A 23,125-nucleotide genomic window follows, 5' to 3' on the forward strand; every position below is an offset into this window, starting at 1 on the left:
TTGTGTATTGATTTTGACATGTGTACATTCATATAGCCAAAAAGCCCAATGGTGTAATAGAAACATGGCCCTATAAAGTACCATAATTGTGACAAAAGTAATAAATATTTTAGTTGGTAATGACAATTCTTTTATGAACATTTTTTATGATAAAACCTCTTAACTTACTGAAAAATCTTCAAATGAGTTGTTGAGTATCATAAACTTTCTGTTTTATTCTTTGTTGTTCACTATCTGTATGATTTTAATTTGGGTTATTGGTTATACCACAATTAGAATGAATGAGAAAATGGCGGTATCAAAACAATCCACATGGCTTGTCAAGAACTTAATAACTTACTACTATAAAAACAACTCTGGCTTGGAATTATTTATTTCAATATTTATTGAAGTTATCAAAACAAACAGGTATACTCATTGTAATTAAGGAATATTAGCGATGCAGCTTTCAGAAATCAGTCCGATTATAAGTGGGTTCCAGAAATTTTGGGCTGAAGATGGGGGTCCGACTCACAGGCAGATCGACTTATACTTGAGTATATACCGTAGAACAAGTCCAAGACATTTTCAAAAACATGTTATTTGTAAAATATGTTATAAGAAAATTGTTTCAGTTCTGTTTTTTTTTTTTCTTCTTCAGAAAACGCTGAGTAAACCCATCACACTGTGATTGCCAATGAAACTCAGCCTCAAAAGGACCCGAAGATCAGATAAAAATCAAACCTGTGGGGCAGAAAAGCTAAAGTATGGTCGAGTTAACATAAACAATGAATGTAATCATGGAGGAAGTTGATTCTATATGATTCACTGTTATTTGGATTGATTGGGTTCTATTGTTAAATTGTTTGTTTTGTGTTTCAGTAGAAGAAACTTATGAGCTGGACTTTTCTGTTAACTTTATTCTCAAGTTGTATCATGAAATAAATTTTAGAATTAGCAACTTGTAATTCTAGTTGCTACCTGTTTCTGAATGTGTTCTTGAAAATCTCTGAATAATATCTGTATACCTGACATTGTTCATTCTCTATTGTTGTTAAATAATTGATTTGGTAGATGCTTCTGTTAATGATAACAATGCAGTAAAGTCAAGAATGTTATTAAATTCACTGCAAAAATGTCTCTTGTTAGTCATTGTTTTATATTACCCCTGAAAAGGAATTTAAGGAACCAGGATTCGAACTGTATTTAAAAAGAAGATTATCCAAGGATAACAACTAGACAAGGAAAATAGACACACACAACAAAGAATATGGAATTACCTAAATCTTATTTTTGTTTTGTTTTTTGTTTTTTGTTGTTTTCACGATAAGGCCATGCACTTAGATTTGATATTTCTGACTAGTTCTTTTATTGATGCTGCAATATTTTTTTTGCCAAAGTTCTTAAAGAGTAATCAAGGGAACCAAGATTCTAGTGGAAATCCAAATAATGTAATCCAGGGACAAAGACCAGACATGGAAAATAAACACAACAAAGAACATTAAATAACCAAAATAACACATACAAAGTAACAGAAGCAAATGAGCAACTCGGACTCCACTAGAAACTGGGAGCATAGTCCAGGCGCACCGGTAGAGTAAGCGTCCTCTGCTTTTCTAGAAACCAGGAGTTTCTCATAAAAGTCATGTCAGGGCAGACAAATGAGGAAACGAAAACAAACTATAACATGGTGAACAAATGATGAGGAATGTAAAACTTATAGTGATAACTTAAAGCTTGTAGCAATATAACCCTGTTCCAGAAGAATAATTGTCTAGTGCAATACAAAATGTCTGTGTAACTTTTGCTAACGCTGGCTTACAGCGTGAGCTGTGATATGATAACTCCATTAGCAGGTGCTGAAGGGATGTTGTTACAGACGAAAGGAATGTTGATGAGAAGTTATAGTTTTATCATAAGTTTTCCTTTTCCATCAATCTCTTAAAGTGATCAAGATATGAAGCTGACTTCATAATGCCTGTAGTATACTTTATTTCAAGTTCTTAGCAAGAAAAGCCTGGTCTGTCTTTCCATCCGTTTGTATATTTTGGAAACATAACATTTCCTAAATATTGTACTAAAAGGTACCAAACCCTATCAAGAGGTCCTTAAGGGCCTGATTTACTCACTTGGAACCCATTTCTTCACCCAGTAAATATTTAATGTCTAGAAGAAAAAATGATTTAATAACTGGCCTATTCCCTATCTCCCTTATCAGGACTCTGCTGATACTTTTGGGCTGACCATAAGGGTAAATTCATGAATTGAAAGATACTTTCTGTCTATCATGATTTGCATGATATTGCATAATTAAATGCTTGGCAGGTGCATGTAGAGGTCAAGCCTAGTATGGTCATACCATTGAAGCTTGGATATTGGTTAAGACATGCATATTTGTTTACAGATCTAAAAATACCCATATCAGTTATGTGCATAATACTCTAAAGAACATTTATACCAAGTTCAGAAAGAAATGTAGTTGTAGAGAAGAAGATTTTAGGAAATAGCAGACACATGAAAAAGGGCAAGAACTTGAACATTAATTAGATTAAATTTTGCCATGGGTATATTTCATCTTGAACACTATCATCCCATTAGATTTTTCTTAACCTAATGCTTTCTGAAAAATCTGCAAAAAAGCAGTTGTTTGACCTTTATGGTCTATTTTTAGTCAAAGTATGTAACCCATGAACAAAGACAAGACATGGAAAAAAGACACACTCAACAAAGAACATAAAATAACCAAAATAATACAAAGAAATTAAAATAAATGAGCAACCCAGACTCTGCTTAAAACATTGAGCATGGACAAAGCAGGGCATATAAAAAAACTCAAATATGGAGTACTCGCACAACTAAGACCCTAACAGAACTTTTGTAGGCCCTTTCATAAGGACTATTTCCACAATGGAAGTTTATTTCTATTAATTAGGGTTTTCAAACTTAAGGCCACAAAATTAGTAATTTTCTCAAATGGAGACTTCTGAACAGCTCTTCCAGCTAAGAAAGAAAAGTGACAATTATTATCTAATGTCTCCTACAGTTGTTGAGATATGTGTAGAAATTGGTAACTTGACTCCTGTGGTCTAGAAATAGCAACAGCAGCCATGTTTACTTTTGATCTTCATATTAGACACAATTTTCAAAATAGACAACCCAAGGATGCTGGTAACCAAGTTGGTAATAATCTTAAAGAAAAGTTAATGACAGACAATGATGGGCACAAAGTGATAACAAAAGCTCACATAAACCTTTGGTCTATGTGAGCTAAAAATGATGAAGAAAGTAACAAAAACAGAAATTTGTGGAAAGACAGTATTTATTATTTAATTTTAAAAAATTGTTTTTTTTTAAGGAGAACAGTCTCACAGGAATTGAGGAAACACCCAAATATTAAGGAACAAATACCATTGATGGGAAAAAATCTTATAAAAAAATATATATATTGTCAATATAACAAGAATCAATACACCACCTTTTATGTGAAAAAAAAATCATATCTCAACAAATGATGAGATAAATAACTTACACAACTGTTTTGAAGAAATGCATTTCATCTGTATGAATCTCAAATATTTTTCAAACATTAAAATTGTGAAATTTACATTTTTCATCATTGACATCTTCTAAATCACCAAATAAAATTAATATAAATTGTTACTAACAAGAGCAATGTTCTAAAAACTACCAGTACTTAGTACGAAATCAAAATTTTTGGTTCACTTTTCTGAACTATCCAGTTGTTAAATTTGAAATAATTTTTTTTTTTTAATTTGACTTTCCATTCTTTTTGTGAAAGACAATTTTAAATACATTTTTAAAAAGATTTCCCTACAGGTGTATAAACTTACTAAATAATAGAAATATAAATCTCAAAAGAATAAGTCCCTAACACAATTTCTCATATAGACAATTTGACACTTTCAGCCACTGTTGCCTTATAAAATTAATTAAATATGAAACATGTTAACAGCAATGATGTCATGAGATTGTATAACTTTCTGAAAATTCAGAATTTTTTTTTGTACTATGATCAAAATGATTTAAAACCACAAAATAATTCTGAAATTAAAGTAGAACTCCAATTAGTACACTGAAAACCTTGTTTAAAAACCATCAAGGCCATGCAAATTCAATACTATGACTCTTAGTTAAAAATGTCTATGAATAAAGGATAGGTGAGGTTAGTATAGGTAAGTATACTAAGACATTTCCACACAATGCTGAAAAAAGGAGAAAGATGAAAATTTGTTTTCATTAACCATAAGAACCCATTTCTCTTGTATTTAAAACTGAAAGTGAACCTGAGAATCTAAACAAGAGGCTCCTTGGAGCCTGAATCACTCACCGGGTTGAATTTTGTCTTTCAAGGGCAATACATTTAACAAGAAGTTGTCGAACAATTTTGACTCAAGAGGACTTTGGTAGGACTTATCATAAGGGTCATTTCAGCAATTGAAAGTTTCTTTCTATCTATCATAGTTTTCAAGATATTGGCTAAGAACTGTAAAAAAAAAGTTATTTTTCCCCTTTCAAGGGCAATAACTCTTACAAGGAGTCATCTGACAACTTTTATTCCTGAAGACTTTTGTAGTCTTAAAAATAAGGATCATTTCAGTTATTGAAAGAATTTGGCAAAACCTAATGGTTTTGGAGATATGCAAAAAAGTACTGTCTGACCCCTATGTTCTATTTGTAGTAATGGCAGCCAAAAATCAAAAATCCCCACATCAGTTCTGTGCAGGACATCCCAAGGAACATTCATACCAAGTTTGGTTTCAATTGGTAAAGTAGTGTCAGATGAGATGAGTTTTGCATTACTGTAAACGACGACGATGACGGACGCCAAGTGATGGCAATAGCTCACATGGCCTTTAGCCAGGTGAGATAAAAAACAACTTTGCATGGCCTAAATATTGGTATCTGAAAATTCAATTGTTAATAAATGTACAATAAATAAAAACTACCTAAAATTATGAAACTAAATTCATATTACTTTAAGCACTTTAATAGTGTCACTGACAAAAAGTCAGCTTAATTTTTCCTAATTTAATGATATTTGTAAAGTTTATTATATAACACTATTAGTGCATGAACTACTGAACTCATCAATAGATGACCACATTATATATAACCTCACACTAAGTATACAAATTATCAATTGCCCAACTGTCTATTGCAACATATAAATCTATAACAATGCCACGATTTTAGGGGGGTATAATCAATTCTGTTACACCCTGTAACTTTTACATGTATTAAATATACATGTATTTCAATTAGCTTATTATTTTCTTATTATTTTTACATACTAATTTGCATTATATATAGGCAATAAAGTATGATTTCAGTAAGCATCAGTTATTGGCGTTACAAATTCAAAAGAAAAAATTTCCTTTCTGTCATGTCATTAATATTACAAAACTACCTCACTTACTATAAGCCTGAGAATGTAATTCAAGATTGCAAGGTATAGACTTTATAAAATGGTGCACATTTAATCTCCTTTCTAGAGATGTTATCCTCAAATGCATTCCTTGTGAACTCTGCTCTGCTGTATCAATGTCTAAAACCCTGCTTATATGTAACATTTTCTCATGTATTCAGAAGATAAAAGTTTACATTCTTCTGTATGACAAAGATTCTAACAGTTGAGGTGCATACAATATAATAAAGCAGTTTTAATGTCCGCAGACAAAAATACCCACAAATTCACAAGCCCCAAAGTGACATTTGAAAGACTTACATAATGATTACAACATAAAAATGGGGATAAAAAATTTAAAAAAGGGTTATTTTACTTTTACAATACTAAAGCTTCAGAGACCTTTGATACAAAACTGTGTCTTAACACACAGAAAACATCAGCTCATTCACCTTAATGCACTAACCAAGGGGACAGTAACAATAGTAGGGCCTTGGAAACCTTCCATATAAAAATCTGTCTTTACATACAAAATAAATCAGACCATTTAATACCTTCATACACCAACCAAGGGAACAGTTGTATAAATAACAACAAAAATATCAACAGAAACATGAACATAAATACTCATAGCTAGAAAGCAATACATAATAAAATAAATAACTTTGAGATCTACTAGTTAACAGTTTAAACCCTCTGTAAGCTATCTAGGTGACTTAGGAAATTGTGATGATGATTGAGTCTCCACTACTAAATTCATCACTTTGTCAATAAGGTCTAAAATGATATGAAACAGTGGATATGTTGAAGGCAACTTCTTTATAATGGACGGTGCTTGAACAAAATATCTGAAAATAAAAATTGAAACACAAGTTAGAATTTCTACAAAATAAAATTTAGTTTTAAAGTTTCAAAGCAATAGAAAAGATTTGTATCAGTACTCATGAGCAGGAACAAGTTAAATAAATAATTATGCTATAAGCTTGTCACATGAATAAAAAATCGTGGAAGAGAATGCTGAAGAATTGGTGTACACCATTATATCAATCTTAAAAAATCTGTTTTTTTTTCTATATTGAACCAATCCAAATGGGTATTTTATGAATTTCAAATAATAGGTGTAATAAAAGGAGTGCATATTGAATACCCCTTTTTTGTAGAACAGGGTAGTCTAAGTTTAAAACTTGAACACATACTTGCAGTGAATTGAAGGAGCAATCAGTGAAATGAACAGTTCCAAAATTATAAACCAATCAATGTGATTATTATTTTGTACAACTCTTAATAATTTTCTGACCATGTACTTCTTAATAAACCAATCAATGTGATTACCTTGTACAACTCTTAATAATTTCCTGACCATGTACTTCTAAATAAACTAATCAATGTGATTACCTTGTACAACTTTTCATAATTTCCTGACCATGTACTTCTAAATATACCAATCAATGTGATTTCCCTGTACAACTTTTCATAATTTCCTGACCATGTACTTCTAAATATACCAATCAATGTGATTACCCTGTACAACTTTTCATAATTTCCTGACCATGTACTTCTAAATAAACCAATCAATGTGATTACCTTGTACAACTTTTCATAATTTCCTGACCATGTACTTCTAAATCAACTTACTTAAATTCTTCATGATAGTGAGATTTTATATAATGAGCAATTTTAGGACTGTACTGCAGCAATGTATGTAAAACTGAGAATATTGAGTAAAGAAGAACAGCTTCACTTGGAGACAACACTTCAGTCCGAGGAGGTCGGATCATTTTCATCATTATAGTTATCATATTCTCCACAAACTGTTCCTGAAAAAAAGAATTTTATACATTCCCTAAAGTGAACTGTAACTACTGTTAAATTAATTTTCTTTGTTTTTTTTGGTTAAAGGAAGTAAACACCACAAAAAGTTTAAGGAAACATGTATACCAAATCACTAAAGGCATGTTAAGAATGTTCTCTTCTGTATAACTACATAGATTTTATTTACTGTTCTAATGTAACCTTTAGTGTAACATCCAATTTCAGGGTATCAATTCCATGATTTACTGCCTCAAATTTGACACATATGGACATATGTTATTTTAAAGGTTTTTTATGCAATTAATATAGATTTATTCTACAGATTAAATTTAAAAGCATATAACTGTATTGCATCTGAAGACTTGTCATTGTCAGTCTTGATTTGATGGTCACAAATAACAGTTTTACTTCACTAGTACACTTAGTTTGCAACCATTAAATCATTGATTAATTCCTCCAATTCTTCAAATAAAATACAGATATATACTAAAATCCAGACAAAGCATATCAACCAGTTCTTCAGTGTTTTAACAAAGTCAGCAGACTTCAATGTATGCAAATTAACTTAAAGGAAAATTTCATTAGGAACTGGAAGACTTAGCATCATACTAAAATATATTTTATCATCCTACCACAGTTCTCATCTCTTCTAATGTTTTAACCATCCAACTAATATTGAAGAAACTTCCCTCACTAAATCCCCAGTTGGCCTACAAAACAATATATAGGTATTAGTAGTATTCCAGAAATTGTAGAAATTGTTGAGAACGTAAGACTATAATAGATTTGAGAAATATTTATTTTGTTATTACAATGTACATATTTTTTAGACTAAAGCTTCTTACATTCATACAAAAGCTTTAATTCTACAGTAATTCTTTTTTTCTCAAGATGGTAAAGGTGCTATTATAAAATTGTTAAAATGAAGATAATAAGCCTACTTACCTGTTTTGCCATAAGAAACAATTCAAAGACTGCTTGAAGAGCAACTTTTGTAAATTCTGTTACTTGTTTTTCAATCTAAAAAAAAAAAACAACACAAAAAAGGTTGTACTAGGGTACATAATTTTAATACCAGGTGCACTAAAGTATTTTCCAAATATTCTTTGTGGGAGGGGCAACTTTTTCTCTTCCGATTTGTGGGTGTGGTATAAAATTAACTTTAAAATAATGATAGATAAAAAAAAACAAAAAAAAACAGGACCAGAATTTACAATATGAAAATTACATAATATACAATTTTAGTGCATTTGTACTATTTGTACATGATGCATTAGAAAAAGCTTATAAAGTTAAAAATAAGTCAAAATAAAAAATAAAACTAAAAAAAAAAAAAAAAAAAAAAAAAAAAAAAAAAACATAATAAAATATTTCCTACCGACAGTTGTGATTAGTATCTTCAATTTTAATGTTTGTCAGTGATAAAAACCTTCTTATATTTTCAATGTTGTTTACATAACTGACCTCCTGGTCACTGACAAAAACAGAATGTCTTCCACTACTCGATGGAGCTGCCATCTTCTGGGGAATTTCTGGAGTACATATCAAAACTTTCAAAAAATCAAAAACAGGCCTTCCTCTGAAAAACACCAATACAAAATTTTTAGAGTTCAAATGGCACAAAAATTAAATTTGTTTATGAGTCTAAGAAAATTTTCTTTGTTACAGCCAGTAATATAGCTAACTTTAGAGGATAGACTTGGTCTTTCCATGATCTATTGACCAAAACCTGATGAAATGTTAACTGGACAATAAACAAGGAGATTAAAACAGTCCTACATTTCAGATATTTTAATCTATGTTTGATTATAAACTTAAATATGTTTGTCAGTGTCTTAAGAACTACTATCAGGCAATTGTCATTTAATCATGGCAAGACCAACTCTATCCTCCGACATTAACTTTAAAATCACATTTCTGAAGTCATTGCTTTTTTTTTAATTAAAATTATCTTGCCTCTTGCTAGTAACTATTTTTATTGGTTCAAAATGTATTACAGCTGTAATCTCAACAGTGTTTTTCTTATGATAATATAAAAAATAACATATTTCATATGTCATACCTTTCTGCTTTCAATGTTTGTATTCTAGCTGGAATAATTTCTGATTCCCGGAACATTAAACTCATTATTTCTGTATATAATATGGCAAGTCTGAAAAGATAATACATTTGCTGATAAAGTTGGGCATTCAAACCTGAATTAAATCCACTTTATAGTATCTATTCAGTAGATAGTTAACATTAAACATTTGACACATATCCCACTTCCTTTAACTCAAAGCGTAATTATTTTGGGTAAAGACAACAAAAGTACCCTCTTCTTACGGTTTATGATTAGGCAGAGGATGATGTCAAAATACAGACAGATCCCATCAAAAGGTGGGTCATTAATTCAAAATGAATAAAAAACATGTAGCTAAATTTTAAAATATTTTCCAGGGCTGTTTTGTGCATATTTAAATTCCTCCATATGTAAAACAACTTTTTACCTAACCATATGGTATCCTGGTTACCAGGACTTTGTTCTCTACTACTCCAGCTAAGATCATGCATGAGTTGACCATTTTAATCACATGAGTCCTCAGTACCAGTGATTGACCATTAAGTTCCAATTGAATTGAAATCAAACTCAAAGTAAGTCAATGATCAAAGGTTACTTTCATATGACTTTGTCTTCACTACCCCAGTAATGAGCATAATTACATTGCACACAAACTGACTTACTCTAACTCATCACATCTCTGACTTCTTCCATGTTCTGTATTAACATTGACGGGTGATTTAGGGAGATAATGTTGTAACTGTCTAACCAGAAAAAGAAACATGTCTGTATTCTGTAACAAAAAAAATTGCAATAACAAACTTGAAAATTACTTCCTACAATACACATCATATATACCAAAGAATCTGGAACAGAAGGATAATTAGGAGACATTATTAACCTCTACTCAGTAATAAATCTTGTCTCTTAACACAAATTAGTACTTAACACAGAAAAGAAGATTTGAACATTTGTTTTGGGGCCTTTTACAGCTTATTTTATGGTACAGGTATAGCCCTTCATTGAAGACCATGTGGTGACATGTAGAAGTTTAATTGTTCGTTGCTTGGGTTTTGGTGGATGACAGTCTCATTGGCAATCATACTACTTCTCCTATTTTTATATCAAAGTGAGTAGTGCTCATGCTTTGTAAATTTTACCACATCCTGTAAAGCAGAGCTTTATTAGGAAGCAAAGTGAAGCAGTGTTTAAATCAGGAAATGGTTAGAGTCAGGGGATCATATTCCCCAGGTTCTCATTTTTGCCACCCATCTTTTTTGGCTTATAATACTATTTTTTTCTTCCAAAGTAAGGGCTGAATTATACAACAGTACTAATTTATATGATTTTGCTTGAAATTTCTCAATCTGAAACAACATCACCCCGATTAAATTATAGAACCAGATATTTGTTTTCATTATAGATTTTGAATTTTGGAGCTGTGAGAAGGAATAGCTTTTGTAAAATTCATTTGAAAAGTATTTTTCATTGATTTACTGTCAAAATACAGCATTTTGTTTAAAATGAAAAGCTAAGAAGAAATCTGAATATGCTTATGTCTGTACATGTGTACTTTTAAATATCTATTATCTATGAACAATATACATGTAACTATTGAGTTGAGTTTATTAGTAAGTTAACTTTATTAAATCAGCAATAAGTATTATTTCCCATGAAGGCATATTTCATCAATGTTCAAAAATACTATTTTAAGAGGTGAAAATGATCTCCCAACACTATAGGTCTGCAGAGGAGATGGCTTCTTAAACTTGAACAGACAATTGGTCCAGATGAGCTAAACAAAAAAGTGTAAAGCTGTTCCATTATTTTAATACGTAAAAACTTTTCATTTTTTCACAACATATTTTTGACATGGTACTTTCAGAACAATTATTTTGAGTAACAAAATCATGCTAAAATAATGAAAAAAGCAGCAAAAAAGTTTTCTTCTGAGAAAATACCTCAGTAAATTAGATCTTTACCTTCCAAAACATTTTTTTCAATGCAAAATTTCTTTCTGTAGCAATCCTCAATTCATTCAACAAATTGAAAGAATCCTCCATTGAGTTTTCAGGATTTAACAATTCCCTTTTCAGTTGGTTGAACAATGCCTCCATCTTTTCCCTGAAAAAAAAAAAATGGACTAATATATAAGAACAACTAATTTAAAAACAATAAAAAAATATATATCTTCAAGTCTTTTTAACAATGTATTTTAAAAACATGTAAAACAGGTACTTTTCATTGTTCTACAATGTAGTCTTGACATGATATTCACAGGACAATTATTTGGAATAAGAGGCTCCCAGGAGCCTGAATCGCTCACCTGGTTGAATTTTCCCCTGTCAAGGACAATAACTCTTATAATAAGGCGTCTGACAACTTTAATGCCTGAAGACTTTTGTAGTCCTAAAATAAGGATTATTTCAGCTCATGAAAGAACTTGGGTAAACCTTACGGAATTGGAGATATATGCGAAAAACTACTGTCTGACCCCTATGTTCTATTTTTAGTAACAGCTGCCATGATTTTCGACAGATCAAAAAACCCCACTTCAATTCTATGCAAGATACCCCAAGAAACACTCATACCGAGTTTTGTTTCAATTGGTCAAGTAGTGTCAGAGGAGAAGATTTTTGAGAAAAATAACATTAAAAATAGCAAAAAACGTTGAAAAGGGCAATAACTCTAACATGGCTTAATAGATTAAAATGATAATTTGACCGCAGATAGATCTCATCATGCTGAACACTTTTACCCCCGTGTCAGAATTTGGCTAAACCTAACCGTTTTGGAGATATATGAGAAAAACTACTGTCTGACCCATATTTTCTATTTTTAGTAACGGCGGCCATGTTTTTCAACGGATTAAAAATCCCCATATCACTTCTATGCATGATACCCCAAGAAACATTCGTATCAAGTTTGGTTCCAATTGGTCATGTAGTTTCAGAGGAGAAGAGTTTTGAAAAATTGTTAACGACGACGACGGACGATGACAACGACAGACGCCAAGTGATGCCAATAGCTCACATGGGATTTGGCCAGGTGAGCTAAAGAGTGAGTACCAAAATTATATTCACCAAAATGAACATTTTACTGGTAGTCTGTGCACAAAATTTCAACTTTACTTACATTTTCAGTATGTGAGGTCATGTTACAGTTGTTATTCATTATCACTTAATATCCAGATATATAATTTTAGTTATTGTTATCTTATGCAGATTTTAGTTTTTTTTTATCTGATCATTTCAGGGGCAGATCCAAAAATTTTAAAAAGGCTACTGTGTACTCATTTGGACCAAAATTTGGCACAAAATTAAAAAATGTGCAAAAAAAACAAGGGAAGGATTCAACCCTTGGTTCCCCTGAATCCATGATTGCATTTACATCTACCAAAATATTAGTACCTTAAGATAACATTTACATCACAACATCAAAGTATTTTATAGTTTGAAAAAACAAGGCTAATGAAAGATTTTGAATACTTATATGTATAATACAGAGTGGTAATACATTCATTACTAAAAGATAAAGAGGGCATAACAAAATATAATAGCATATAAAATCACTGGCCAAACAACAGAACATATGGTGTTAATACTAGAAAACCAATTTACCTTTTTGTCAGTGAAAAATTGAGGATTGGAATTTACATGGCAGTTGCCAGAAAATAAATGTTACTTAATGATGGATATTATTGGTTATAAGCTCCAAGGTGACTGCCTATGGTCATTTAGACAGTTAGTAGATTCTGTTAGGCAGTGAGGAAAAATGTCAGGGAGAGACTAATTTGACATAAAGGCAACTTATAACAGCACTAACCTTTGCATTTGCTGTCCAGGCCTTACACTGCTTGATTTACATGCTTTTTCATACTCAGGATCGAGTTTCAGGGTACATCTCTGCAATTTAACAGCTCAGTATTACTTTTCAATCAAATACTAAATACAAAAATCAAGATTTACCCACTAATTTCTAATTCTTATGCAACATAAGTTGTAACAAGGAATTTCTTTGGATAACATGGAAAATTCCAAGAATGACTGTCACAAAAGTTTTACCCATACACAGAGTAATTTTTAAAGATTATTAATGGTTATTTTTTAAAAATATAATTGGCAGTTGCATTAGGATGGAAATAACCGTATTGTATTTAAAGAATTGTCTTGGCAAATATAACCTCTTACTGGCTCCACTGTCACCAGTAAACTAAATTTGCCACTGTAAAATCCTCCATCTTCTAATACAATATAGTTTTCTCCAAAATGTTTGTGTTTCATTTACATCATATAGATGTGTCATATCTTCAACCTTAAAACTAACCTTTCTACTCCTTGCCATTTTCACAGTTCAATATTTTCTCATAGTTGAAAGTAAAGGACTTTATTGTTCCGAAAAGTGCAAATTTACAAAAAATCAAATTGTGAAAAAACACAAAAATCATTAAATTGCATTTTCAACTTTTTTACTCTAAATCTAAAACTTTGAGTGGATATTTCCAAAAAAGTACCATAGCAACCATTAGTCAATGTATATTTTTTTTCATTCTGAGATTGAAGAATACACATCTTCTAAAAGCACAAGATGTTAAGGTACAATTATAAATATTAGGTCATATTATACACATGCTGCTAAAGAATAAGTTGTACTAATGGCATTTTGTAGTTTCATTATGGATTAGAGTTATTTGTCACAGGACATTTTGTATTACACGTATATAACATTTCGTGTTGTAAGTTTTAACACCTGTGTTTTCCAATCAGCAAAGTGTACAATGGATTTGTGACACATTTAAATGGCCTAATAACAGCATTAAATCCTAGGTACTTTTCTGTGAACAAAAAATAAGGCTGGCATAAGTCCTTTCAATCACTCAAACGATTTTTGGGCAATTTCCATTTTACAATTCCTAATTATTGAATTGATATTAGTAGTAGTCCCTGAAATTTTTACTTACAATAACATAGTTACTCCAGGCACTTCTTATTAACATCAACATTGGTGAGTGAAGGTTGAGCAAATAAATATGAAGTTCCATTTTCCGCCTTTCTCCAGGACCATTGTTTACAGTCAACAATTGACCAGTAAAAGAACTATTTAGATCTGACATTGAGTGATTAATTCCCAGCAAACTGAAAAAAGAAGCAGACATTAACAATACAGCCAAAACAAATAAGTATAGCAACAACTTGGAAACTATTTGGACCAAACAATATATTTATATATATATATATATATATATATATATATATATATATATACAACGTCTCAGAATGTGACGAGGGAACGACAAAATTTGACAGTTCTAACATCGTTGGGAATTTTTCAGACCCTTCTATATATATATATATATATATATATATATATATATATATATATATCTGATAAAATATATATATATATATATTTCAGAGACACATACTATACCCATTTCACTTCATCCAAAACTTGTAACCTGTCTAAACTGTAAAATTTGTTTGGTTTGAGAGGTGTTAGGTTTACTTAGGTTCAAAAATACATTCAAACTGATATTATGGGACTTCTAAAGGTGTCTGGTTTAGATACGTTTCTAATTAAAATTCTTAACTACATGAATTGCAAACCAGTGATTGTGAATTTCTCACACAATTTATACACAATCATTACTCTTTCAAGGGACCGTGTATATTCATTTTTGACAAATAAGAAAATATCAATATTCTTTGTGCCAGTGAGTTTCTGTGCTATAAATTAAATCCATTTACCAGAACGTGCAATATCATACATTCAAATTCATGTTGAAGGAATAAGTCACATTCAACTCAGTAAAATGTCAAGCTTAATACAGTTTATACCTATTTTTATCTTAAAATGTCTTATGGGGTTAGTAGTATTACTAGCTTGAAAAAAATTCTTAGGAACCAGAGTAATATATGACACTGATACACATACAAATATATTTAAAATATAGGCAGATATACTGTATATAAAACAGACAGCCATAAAAGTACAGAGGTAGAAATAAACAAATTTTTTCAACAAGTCAACATGACACAGGCAACTTTTGCCAAGATTGAAGTTGTATAGAGTAAAGCTTATTTTCCCTTATGATACATGTATATTGAAAAAAAGGTGGCCCAAAGGTCAAGCTCTGTTTGAATTCAATACCAGTCATGAAATTGCCATATATGGGCCAGTGGGAGAGTGCTTATTTTGACCCCTGCAAGTTACAATGCATCAATAGCCAGTTCCTGCAATTTTACTATAGGTACATGTACTCGGATACTAAGCACACAGTATGTACGTACGTGTATAGCCTTATTGAAAATGATCTTAAAAGGTCTAGGTATGAAGTAAACCAAGCCATATTGCTTACATCAACATCTATTCTTTATTATGTACAAAGTATCAAATAACTAGTATAATGTTTAAAATAGTAATTTATATAGAATAGGCTATAATAAAGCAAGGTTGTTTATCACTCATTGTTACTTATACTCTTGGATTTAGCCTAAATTCTAAACACTTGAGCTTACATATATATACTACATGTAAAAAGTAAATTAAATTAAATTTTGCATTTTTTTATATTCTAATTCCTAAACAGTTCAAATCACAATACCCTGATTCAATCACAGCAATTTTTTGTTCGTATGGCACTCTGTGGTACACTTTTAAAGAGATCCATTCACTTTTATTCAATTAAGTAATCATCCAGATATAAGGAAAATGCTTATTTCTGCCCCATTTTTTGGTCCCTAATTACAAATTAGTTCAAGTCACAAACCCAAGTGTCCCTTTTGCATTCTACATTTAAAGAGTATCAATATCATATGATTTTTTATTCTATGTAAATTTGACATTCTGCTAATTCTGATGCTTGAGTAATGTATGCCACTGTAACTATATATGCCCTATTGGACAACTATATAAAACATCTTATCTAAAAGCAGTACAATAGAAATCTTCTAGCAGGACTTAAAAGGATGATCTGTTCAAGCCTATCAACATGTTATTTTGCATTTATTAAAGAAAAATAAGCAAATTAAATTATTATTCTTCATTGCAAAATACATGTAACTTATGAGTCATGAACAAATACATGTACATACAAATGTATGGTTCTACATTATATGTACTGTCAAGGTACTAATTTTCACTATTTTTGTAGTGGAAAGAAAATCATGAAAAATTGTACCCATGACACTGATTTTGAATAGTATATAATGCTAATCATTTTTTTAAATCACAAAATTTGATACCGGCTAATATGTTCACTTGACAGAATCCGCAAAAATCAATACTTTTACAGTATCTATAATACAAGAATATAATACAGACAAATTATATGTATGGCAAGTAATCATGCTTTGTTATGAGGACTAATAGGAAAATGACTGCAGTTTTAAATAGAACAAAAATGCAGTTTGTACCCAAAAAGTTTTGACACAGGATTTGAGCAATCCATATCATTTTATCTTTTGAAAACTTTGTATGATTAAAAAATTAGATGAACTAAAAGATACCAAATTATTTCTTTAATAAGACACTGAATTGAAAGTCATGGGGTTTTTTTTTAAGCAAAAAATACCTTTTGCATGTCTTTTATCAGTATTGACATAAACAATAGGTTTCCCTTAAAAAAAATATTTGAATGTTCCTTCAGCTTGTATTTTGCATTCTTAAAACTCCTTCAGCTATAGGTTCAAATGTAGCAAACCTTTTCAAGTTAACTAATATAGAACTTGTTAAAAACTGAAAAGTTCAGGAACTACCAATGAGAAATGTTAAGAAAACTATAAAAACTAAAAGATAGCATATCTAAGACCTTTGGCAAGGTGAGGTAATAAACGTGAAGTGGATAGGATTAGTGACAGGAAGTGGGCAGCCAACACCGCATGACAGACAACATACCTCATACTTCTGGTTGACTCCCCTTCTAAGGCAGGTGTTTCAGCTCTTGAATTACCTCCCTTTAGGGTTGCAACGGAAGACCGTCTCGATTGTACAGTTTCCTGTACTGATAAGACAGACCCCCTCATCCCCCTAGCAATTTCTGAAGTAATGTCTAGGTTGACATCAGGTACTTTTCCCTCCTTGGATGGAAAATCAGAAGAAGCAAAAGGAAGCTTAGAGTCCAGATTAGTTACACGTGATTTTTCACTTATATCCTCTCCTCTGCCACATGTTGGAATGATTTTGTTATTTTCACGAATACAACACCAAATACTTGGTTTACTAGGTTTTTCAGGACGGTCAGACAGAAATTCTGATTTCTCATAGATTAAAGACCTAGGGTCAGACTGTGAGGTATCTAAATCAATTTTCGTTTGTACATTAGGCAATGGCCTTACTGACCCTTGTTTGCTGGTTATTGTTTCAACAGATCTCATTGAATCTCCAGAAGGTTTTCGGTGGCGTTTGTTCTTTGCTTGGTCTCGTTTTGGAAGTGAATGAGCAGATACATCAAATCCATCAGTTTCTTCAATGTCCTCCAATAAGCACTCTTCTCTTTCTTCTTTTAATGATTTAAGGCCACTGTCTTCAGCACTTTCACTCAATCTCTTTTTTTTCTTGCTGCCAGCCTTTACATCTCGTGCTGATCCCATGGAACCTCTACTATCAGGCCGGCTGCTGATCTGCAAGCTTGACATACTCTGAGTGACATAGCCATAATCCTCTGACAGATTCCCATTTTCTTGTGATGATGCAAATCCAAGAGGAGTAGAAACATTGGATCTAAGAAGATAAAGTATAATATTGTTGTCTTTTGACATTTCCTCTAACATGGGTAAAAATATTTTACAATTCAATCATATACTTCTATAATATATAAATGAATTGAGGTAGTGACTTGTTACAAAAAATGGATCTTTCCTTTTATTCCTTAATCAGACATAGTCATATTACCCTAATACATGGCAGTTCTGGAAACAATATTAAGTCACATCTGCCATGTGATATTCATAATCATGTGGCTTAATTTATATGAAACTTTGCCATGATTAACACAAAGAAAAAGTGGAGTAAATAAACTACCAAGAAGTTGTCAGAATTTCAAGAAACATCAAGTTAAAAGAAGATATAGCTTTCAGAAGATGAACTGATACAGGAACCTGGACTAAATGTATTAACATAAAAAAAGTTCTGCAATATTTGCAAAGACCTTTCTAAACCAATATCCTTACATTTGTATGTTACATGCTAAAAATGATCTTCATACATGCGTATTGCAATTACTAAAATTAAACTAAGTCTTAAATAGTGTCATGCAAGTTTGTTTGCAGACTAACCTGTCTCCCTCAGTTGCAGCAGATCCTGGCCTTGGTGACTTCTTTGAACGTCTAATGGAACGTCTCTTTTGATCACTCGTCCAATATTTCACAACAAGATGTTGAGTATTCTCCCTTTCTTCCCCTGACAAAAAGTCTGGGTAATCATTAACCTGAAGAATACAAAAAAAAAAAACTCTATATAGAGAAAAATAAAAAGCTTTGCAGAGCACAGCATGATACAACTACAGCCAGTTCATTTCAGACAAGTGAGGACACAATATCAGTTTCTGACACACTTAAACATATGGACTTATATTTCATAATGGACACAACAACTGGTTTGAATACAAATTGCACAATATTTTGAAATTCAATTAAGTAAAAAATTCTTTAATGGATCACTCTGTACCTAATTATCTTAATTAATGATGGAGAAAATTTGCTAGCATACTTTTAAAGCCATTGAAAAGAAGGTATTTTACAAAAAAATGTTCATTTAAAAAACTGTCTGCCAAAAAAAGAATTACATTTATAGCTCTTCTGACCCCTTGTTACTCAAAAAACGTCAGAAATATTCAAATGCTCACTGTGTGAGTGGGTCAACGCTGTAAAATGGGTCTGTCACTCGAAAATGGTCACGTTTGTCCATTTCTGGCCATTTTTTGCTACACGTGGGGATCAACAGGAGCAAACCAGGAACCAAAGCAAATTCATCCCCAACTTGTACATTGTGAAGGCCGCTGAAGCCAAATAAGGTTCGTTACAGTCACAAGTGGGAGGGCATAAGTTCCCTGAAGGGTCACTCGTGTGAAAAAATGAGGATTTTTTCAAATTTTTTACCTGAGTGTGGCCTCAAACCAGAAGTAGTTAATACAAAGGATCAACATAGAAATGGTGGTAAGAGACATCATTCTTATTAAGATTCCATACAAAATAAAGCACTATAGATCAACTCTAGAAATGAACCCTACTCTCTAAAAATCTAAAAATTTTTGGGCAGTGGAAACTCATGACCTCTTTTTTCAGCTCTCCAGTCATTATCTTTAAAAATAACTCTATATCAGATAGTCTCATTTTAAGGCACAGTCACCCTGCTTGCAGATGGAAATAAATTGAGCTTTCCTAAATTACATGTAAGATTAACACTGCCAGAACCAATAAAGCGGAAACAGGACCAATCCCGAACAGGTCCGGGCGCAGCACAACTAGGGTTAAGCTAGAAATAACAGTTCTATGGCACCCATCTACAACATAAGGTGGTGTAGTAATATATAATTATGCAAATCGTGTACAAATGTACCAGTACAGTACTGAAAGTACATTAATGAGTGCAATTAAAAGAATTTGCCAGGTGAGCTAATAAAAAATTGAATTTTTGGCCATTGATCCTAATAAACTGAAAACGGTACATGCATGTAACATAAAAAATTTTTTGGAGTTCTATAAAAAGTAGATTTTTTAGGGTGTGGCCCCACTATAATCCTTATAGACTGAAAATGCTAAATGCTATTTTAAATCTAAAAAACATTCTTATCACAGAATTTTGCAAGAAACAAATTAATAAAGAATTGTCAAAACTGAATGAGGAATAAACCTTCTACATTAAATTTAAATAAACACCTATTTTACCCCTTTTGGCCCCTTTTTTGCAGAAAAGTAGGAGCCAGTGACCCAAATTTAAATAACAAGCTTGAAGCAAGTTACAATATATTAAAATTTCATGACATTGGGTTCGCTACAAGTTATCACAAGGAAACATATACCTGATTCCTTTTCTACCTACATGCACATTGTAACATGTATTCATTTTTGTAAATTTCAGCATCAGATTCAGACTTTATGAGAAGATATAGTATACAATATTGAAATCGGCAAATAGTTAGACCGTGAACTTTGTAGTACATGTATAACATAATATCCTTACATGAAAGAGGTGAAATGTATTTACCCAGGGTTCTCCAAATTGCCATAAAACTAATTCAATTGTCTTTCACTGAAGGATCTGCCTAGAGTGTAGGATTAATATTTGATAAATATTTTGTTGCACCCAGCTGAAAAATAATACATGTATAAAATTTTGTGACAGGGCTGAGGCAAATGCAGAAATCACTCTGCATTTGTCATCTAATAAGAAATCACTCTGCATTTGTCATCTAATAAAAAGATCAGGTTTGTCACGGTTTGGCACTTGCCATAAATTATTCATGATATCATGCAAGACTTGGCAATATCTATGCATGAAATCATAAAAAAGTTTTCAGATTTTTTATTCGTCCATTTACTTCTACATAATATGACAAATAAGATATTTCAGTAGTTAACTCAATCAAGTTGTTAGAGACTTTAATGAAACCCTACAAAAATGTAGGTATACAAACAAAAAGAAAAAGTTAAAAAACAGTTATGGTTGTGATACATTTGTAAATAGTTCCAAATGTACATATAAGAAATTTATGACCAAAAAAAATGACTGTGAATTTTGACAGCATAACTTTGGTTTTTAAGGTACATGTAGATCAAACGTAATACTTTTAGTACATGTATATGTAGATAGATTTTCCTAATTTTTCTCAAAGTTGACCTTGAAAAACATTCTGTAAAATTTTAAGAAAAAAAATATAGGTCACCAAACTTAATTTCAAGATAATTGAGCATATATATAGGTGATTATATAGATTCTGTACAGATTTTCACAATTTTGCTTACTTCTAAAAAATTAGTACATAAAGTTCCTTTCAAAATCGTATAATGAACACCTTGTATCTGGCATTATTTCATATTTCAAAAAGAAAAAAGAAAACTGAGGCTCACTGAACTTTTTTCTTGTATATTTAAAAAAAAACTGAAATTAACATTACAATTGTACAGAACATTTTCCTGCAAATTTTCTCCCCCTTGACTTATAAAATTAATGTTTATTTTACCATATATATCTTTATGCCTAAAAATCTTGTTGAATAATTTTTTGTTGAAAGACTTTTTTTTAATTCTGTTCAAATACTATTTGCTCATTGAAAATACATACTTCTTAGTTGAAGGTGTGTGTACACTTATTGAAGACCTTTTGGTGATCTCTGTAGGTACTTACTATTTTTATAGGGATTATATGATGGCGCATTTGTTGCATTTCATCATATTTGTTCCTTTTTCTATTCTGTATGATTTTGCCAGATGACAGAAAAGAATTCTCTGTGTAATAGGTTTGATCTAACTTAATAATAATTCAAGAAGAACATGCATGTTACTATAGTTAACAATTGTAACAAGATCAAAACAACTCTTTGCAGGTTGGCTTTTGAATATCATTAAGGAAATGTGAAATACATATAACATATACAGTGTATATAAGGGGATTACAAAAATTTTGTAGTTCTTTATACTCTGAACAGATATTAACATACATGTACAAAAAAAGTATTTAGGTAAAGTAAAGAAGTAATAGTCTTGTTTCCCGCTTCTTGTTCCTGACCAAACCCTATTTTTTTTGCCACAGACCCTGAAGTTTTTCTCTGAATTGTTTAAAAAAAATCAAATTTTCCAAACTTTTATTTTCCAGATTTTAAGTGTTCAACCATTTATATGCATGATTACATGGCAGCAGCCATGACTGTTGCTTATGTACTTTCAATTGTGTTGTTATTAACTTGAAACAACCCCATCATGTATATATGAATTTAAAGAGAAGCAACTAGGGGAGTGTGTAACAAAAGATAAAAAGACATTGTGTCAATAAAATCATATTAATGCAGTAGAACGAAAGTACAAAAATGCCAAAAGAAAATGTAAAAAATAAAAAATAACTGTATTTTCCAAACTTTACGACCATATTTTTTTTCATGCTGGTAGCAGGAAACAAGACATTATTTTTGGCCTTATAGAGGGATTAAGGTACATGTACAATACAAATAATTATGCTGTCTTCGGACCATTTTTGTTTTGCTTTAACACTTCTCTGTGTTAATTAGACAAAAAAAACCTAAGATTTAAAAAAAAAAATGCCTAATCAAACATCATGATTATCTGGGCTGGGGATCGGGAAAAGGGGTTGGTAACTGCAGGTTCTTACATGATCAACTGAAATGATTTCCTTTAAAGACACCTCTGCCACTATAGTTTTGGGAGGGTTTTCGGTCAAATAGATCCATTCGTCATTCAAAATGGCATATTTAAATGCTTTGTTTTCCTTTTCTGAGACAACAACACAGGACTCGTAGGCACGCACACGTTCGAACGTTTCCTCGCTTAAACATTTTTTTAAGAAACTTTCTAATTTACTGTTCTTTTTAAGTAATGTATCCGCTGCACTTCGCGCCATACATGCATATCTGCAACAGTTAGCTATGAATTTCAATAATATACAGCATGCTCGGTGCTTGTGAAATTCCTAAATCCTGTATATTGACACATTGCTAGGCACGCTCAGACATAAGTTATGCGGAAAATCCGGTTCATAGGTTAAAAGTAGTACTAAAGGGAAGCCTGCCTTTCCGAGCTTGAACCGTATAATATATAAGCCAATATTTCTACGTGATAATATTACACAAAATAAAATAAAAATACAATTGAAAAGTTACTTTCCTATGAAATATGTTACTACATGTACCTGTGGAG

At 31.4% G+C, this 23,125-nt stretch overlaps 2 protein-coding genes across 5 annotated transcripts in view; one reads left to right on the forward strand and one right to left on the reverse strand.

Annotated features, from left to right (window-relative positions):
• Positions 1-1,119, forward strand: part of LOC148628379 (regulator of nonsense transcripts 2-like) — a 33,160-nt gene extending 32,041 nt beyond the window's left edge. For all 3 annotated transcript variants that reach the window (XM_088586372.1, XM_088586387.1, XM_088586379.1), the window contains one exon: positions 641-1,119. In XM_088586372.1, coding sequence (XP_088442498.1) covers positions 641-650 — 10 coding nt within the window. In that variant the 3' untranslated portion in view covers positions 651-1,119. The remainder of the gene's footprint in view (positions 1-640) is intronic.
• Positions 1,120-3,280: 2,161 nt separating this feature from the next.
• Positions 3,281-22,945, reverse strand: LOC148628380 (uncharacterized protein C12orf56-like). 2 transcript variants are annotated; one of them, XM_088586409.1, is made up of 13 exons: positions 22,581-22,945; positions 18,533-18,684; positions 17,598-17,978; positions 14,218-14,392; positions 13,083-13,162; positions 11,240-11,381; positions 9,941-10,050; positions 9,279-9,368; positions 8,681-8,795; positions 8,162-8,236; positions 7,849-7,926; positions 7,040-7,221; positions 3,281-6,252 (listed from the first exon to the last, which is right to left on the reverse strand). In XM_088586409.1, exons 1-13 carry the CDS (start codon positions 22,827-22,829, stop codon positions 6,108-6,110), a joined length of 1,974 nt encoding a protein of 657 aa, XP_088442535.1. In that variant the 5' UTR covers positions 22,830-22,945; the 3' UTR covers positions 3,281-6,107. The 2 variants fall into 2 exon arrangements, with proteins under 2 accessions (XP_088442535.1, XP_088442529.1); XM_088586403.1 differs by having other exon boundaries at positions 17,154-17,978.
• Positions 22,946-23,125: the final 180 nt, after the last annotated feature.

Source organism: Perna viridis, chromosome 1 (assembly GCF_037379345.1).
Source record: "Perna viridis isolate PV_CMFRI_1.1 ecotype Kerala chromosome 1, ASM3737934v1, whole genome shotgun sequence".
NCBI classification, from domain to species: Eukaryota; Metazoa; Mollusca; class Bivalvia; order Mytilida; family Mytilidae; genus Perna; species Perna viridis.